This window comes from Lactuca serriola, chromosome 7 (genome assembly GCF_051521515.1).
Source record: "Lactuca serriola cultivar US96UC23 chromosome 7, Lser_US96UC23_V15, whole genome shotgun sequence".
In the NCBI taxonomy this organism is placed as follows: domain Eukaryota; kingdom Viridiplantae; phylum Streptophyta; class Magnoliopsida; order Asterales; family Asteraceae; genus Lactuca; species Lactuca serriola.
Genome location: NC_136414.1, coordinates 95,823,757 through 95,828,327, shown reverse-complemented (window position 1 = coordinate 95,828,327; position 4,571 = coordinate 95,823,757). Strand labels below are relative to the sequence as shown.

Here is a 4,571-nt window from a genome sequence, read left to right as displayed (position 1 = left end):
TCTATTGATCTCCTTGATTATCTTTCATAATTTAATTTCCTGGATTAGGTCGGATGTTACATCGATCTTGGTTCTCTGAACCATGTAACATACTCGTCTATTTCAGACTCGGTTTGATATGACCACTAGGGTCGGAAAAACAATCATCCTCTGAGTCATTACCGAAATGATGGTAATGATATACATGAATAAAACGGAATCAATTACTAGCTTCTTGGTAACCTTGTGACTTTTCTTGATCCAAGTGTGAGTCCTGTGCTTCTGGTAGTATCAGGTCTAGCTCAACGAGTTTGGGGGCTCTAAGCGAACCAAAAATTTGGGGCCCTTTGACATTTACTATACTTAATGTTATAAACCCTCCTCCTTTATCCGGGCTTGGGACCGGCAATAATAAACTAAAAAGTTTACAAATGGCGGAGTTAATTTTTTTTTATGTATAAGTTTTTTGTGAATATATTTTATGACATAAAGTTAATTTTTTTAGCTTTTTTAGATGCAAATTCTTTAATGAAATTTTCCTAATCAATTCTTTTACTAACTATTTTTCAATTGATAAAATTGCTAATCCATTTAATCTTTCTTGTGACATTGTAGATCTTAAATAATTTTTTAATAGTTTTAATTTAGAAAAACTTCTTTCTGCAGAGGCAACGGTTACAGGAATAGTTAACATAATCCTATAGGCAACATATGCATTTAGAAAAGAACTAATTTTTTTAATGTAATTAAGTATATTAATAATTGTATCACGTTCTAAATGTACAATATGTCTTAAAAGTTTTAGTTCATGAAATAAATCTAAACCATTAATATCTAAGCTATCTTCATGCATTAAAGTTTTTTCAAGATTTAAACAATGTTTTTTTAAAGTATTTTCATCAAATGATTTTAATTTTTTTATACTAAATAGAAAACCAAAAATATTTTTAAACTCGTTAAATTGCTCAAATCTACTTTTTAGTGAAATAATGGCTTTATCTACTATATATAAAAAGTAATCAGTTTTAATTAACTGAATAGGAGTTTTAATAGTTTCATTAGCAACATTTTCATCATATCGTCTATTTCTTTGAATCATACGCTTTTCACGAAATTCTGGTTTTACATTCATTTCTAAAGCCAATTCTTTTGCATAATCTAAAGCTTTTTCAAATCCGTTTTCTCTATATTCTTCAAAGAAACACAAAAGTCCATTTAGTTGATCTATAGCATCATCGATACACATATTATTTGCTTGCAAGCTTTTACTCACAGTGTTAATAGCAAACAAAACATCATACCAAATAATCATTTCTAATAAAAATTCATAGTTTTCAAGTTCATATGTAGCTAAACATATAGCCTCACTTTTAATTTTTGGATCTCCACAATTTTTAGATAATTGTAAAAGTGCTTTTCTTAATTGTGGTGCTTGAAATCTAATTGCTTTTACACTTTCTACCCTACTTTCCCAATGAGTTTGCGATAATGATTTAAGTGTTAGGTTTGATATATTATCTTGTAATATTTCCACCTTTGAGTTGATGAAGCAAATATCGAATATATACGTTGTATAACTCCAAAAATTCACTAGCTTTTTCACACGAATTAACCATATCACAAATTACTAAATTTAAACTATGACAACCACAAGGAGTGTAGAATGCTCTAGGGTTAATATCTAACAATCGTTTCTGTACACCTTGATGTTTTCCTTTCATATTTGAACCATTGTCGTAACTTTGACCCCTAACATCATTTATATCTAGTCCTATATTTTTAATTTCATCAACTATAGCATCATATAAGCCTTTACCGGTTGTATTATCTACAACTAAAAATCCTAGAAAGTACTCCTTAACTTCTATTGGAGTTGTTGAAAGATCTAAACATCGTAAGATAATTGACATTTGTTCCTGATGACTTGTATCAGGAGTACAATCAAGTATTATTGAAAAGTATTTAGCCTCTTTTATTTTTTTTTAATAATTTTAGTTTTAACTTCTGTAACGCCCGTAGATCAGGGCTAGTCAATTTAGAGACGTCAAGCGTCAAAAATGACTTTTTGATGGAAGATTATTTTGAAGGAATAATCTTGACTAAGTTGTAGTATATGTTACAAGGATTCCGTACATATAAAGAACGCCGAAATCCGAGTTATAACGAAGAAGTTATGACCTGTCGAAGTTTCGCGACAGAACCGACACGACACAGCGCGACGTAAAAAGTGAATTTATGTTAGAGCGATATTTAGCCTTAGCAATCTAAATGAAAGTCTTAGAATACGTTAAACCATGAGCGTGCATAAAAAGAACGCCCAAATCTGACTTCGTATGAGGAAGTTATGATTTTTCGAAGTTTCGACTTAGCAGTATGCAGCCCGAATGCTCGATTTGAGACCGAGCGGTTTTTAGCCGAAACAATCTAAATGAGAATTGAAGATCTCATTAATTGTAGTAAAACGATAAAAAGATAGGCGAAAACGGACGTCGGATGAAGAAGTTATGATTTTATAACGAAGTTTTTCTGTCCCGGCCTACTAAAAATAAATAATAAAAATAAAGTCAAAATTAGCCGACGGAGTCTAAATGAAAGTTGTAGATCGTAGTCTCACCTACGCGTGGATATAAAAAACGTCGAAAACGGAGTTCGTATGAGGAAGATATGAATTTTTGAAATTTATTTAATAATTTCGATATTTAATTTAAATAAAAATTGGCCAATATTATCCATGGGGGGAGTCAGCGACCTTATCGTCGTTACGCCCCGCGTAATGAAATTTACGCCCCGCGTAAATCGGGCTTCAGCCCCTTATAAAAGGAAGTCGAGTGCAACCGATTCAGTTGCTCATTTCTTCCCGTTTTCTCGGATTTTTGCATCGTTTTTCGTGCAAGAAACATCCCGAAGCCCCGGTATCATTCCCGAGCCCCGAAGCAAGTCCCGAGGCCCCGGATATCCCGAGAAGTGCGATTCCCGAGCCGAAGCTCTGCCTACGAGGAGTCCGGTTTTTGTAAAGATCTTCCAGATCTGCCGAAGAATACTACTTCTACAAGTCGTAGTGCTGTCCGATCATCTTCTAATCAAGTGAGTGTGTAGTCACTTTCTTCTAACACATAAATATTAAGTATTTGCTATGAAACACGTGCTACGTGTATAATATTTTGTTGTTTATTTGAGATGATTGTGGAATAGGTGAATTATATAAGCTTTAATGAGTTAAACTATATATATATATATATATATATATATATATATATATATATATATATATATATATGTGTGTGTGTGTGTGTGTGTGTGTTTGTGTGTGTGTGTGTGTTTTGTATCTAAAAATATGTTGGGTAGAACATGAATAGATGAGGTTGTTGGTAAGTGATAAAATATGGGTTGGACCATGAGATAAAAGAATAAAGAGATAAACTTGTTTTAGATCTGGATGTATGGATCAGATCAAAAGGTTAGTTTTAGATCCGAGAGTAGGGATCAGATCAGGAGGTTAGTTTTAGATCCGGGAGTATGGATTATATATTTTTGAATTACGTGTTCATTCGATAAGGTATCATGTGTATAGTCCCTTTCATAAACACGGGTATAATACAAGTATTGTTTGAATGTATTAAGTATATGTTTGGGTAAGTGTGTGGTTACTTTCTTCTAACACATAAATATGAAGTATTTGTTATAAAATACGTGCTATGTGTTTATATATTGTTGTTTATTTGAGATGAGTGTGGAATGGATGTTTTATATAGTTTTTAAATGAGTTAAACTGTATATGTATTTTATATCTACAAATATGTTGGGTAGAACATGGGTAGATGAGATAGTTGGTATGTGATAAAATGATGAGGTATGAAAGATGATTAAGCATAGTATTGGTAGATGCACCAATTAGAGAATGTCATAATGCTAGCAAATGCGCTTAAGCATAGTATTGGTAGATGCACCAAATAGAGAATGACATAATGCTAGCAGATGCGCTTAAGCATAGTATTGGTAGATGCACCAAATAAAGAATGTCATAATGCTAGCAGATGCGCTTCAACATAGTATTGGGAGATGCACCAAATAGAGAGTGACATAATACTAGTAGATGCACTTAAGCATAGTATTGGTAGATGAACCTAAAAGAGCATGCCATAATGCTAGGAGATGCGCTTAAGGATAATATTGGCAGATGTGCCTAATAGTGAATGTCGTAATCCTGGCAGAGGCGCTTAAAGGATAATGTTGGCAGATGCGCCTTATGTAGCAATGGAAGTTTGTGCTAATTCCTTAGGTCAATCCTTAGGAATGAAAGAATGACGGGTAATTGAATTCCTAGGGTAAAATCCTAAGGTAGATAGTAGGCATGGGTAATTGAGTTGATTGTTTGATGGTTGAATATAATAATTATATCATTGTGGGTTGAAAACCCTATATGCTCACCAGGCTCCCAAGCCTGACCCACTCAGTTTCCTTTGTATCACAGGTATCAATACGAAGACATATTTCACAGAGAGATTTAAAGGAGATATAAATCATTAGTGTAATTGAATGTAAGTTCTGTTTATGCTTATATGTCTGTATCGGAACATGACATCCCGAGGTTT

At 33.1% G+C, this 4,571-nt stretch overlaps 1 protein-coding gene across 1 annotated transcript; it reads right to left on the bottom strand.

Annotated features, from left to right (window-relative positions):
- Window positions 1-538: 538 nt before the first annotated feature.
- Window positions 539-1,291, bottom strand: LOC145064234 (uncharacterized). The gene is made up of 2 exons (XM_079011719.1): window positions 1,014-1,291; window positions 539-677 (listed from the first exon to the last, which is right to left on the bottom strand). Exons 1-2 carry the CDS (start codon window positions 1,289-1,291, stop codon window positions 539-541), a joined length of 417 nt encoding a protein of 138 aa, XP_078867845.1.
- Between the last annotated feature and the right edge of the window lie 3,280 nt (window positions 1,292-4,571).

Excerpts from the sequence above, each read along its gene's own strand:
- LOC145064234 (XM_079011719.1), bottom strand. The coding sequence starts at position 1,291 with ATGATTATTTGGTATGATGTTTTGTTTGCTATTAACACTGTGAGTAAA. Across the intron at positions 678-1,013 it reads ACTATTAAAACTCCTATTCA|GATTATGTTAACTATTCCTG; the intron begins GTTAATTAAAAC and ends TGTTGCCTATAG.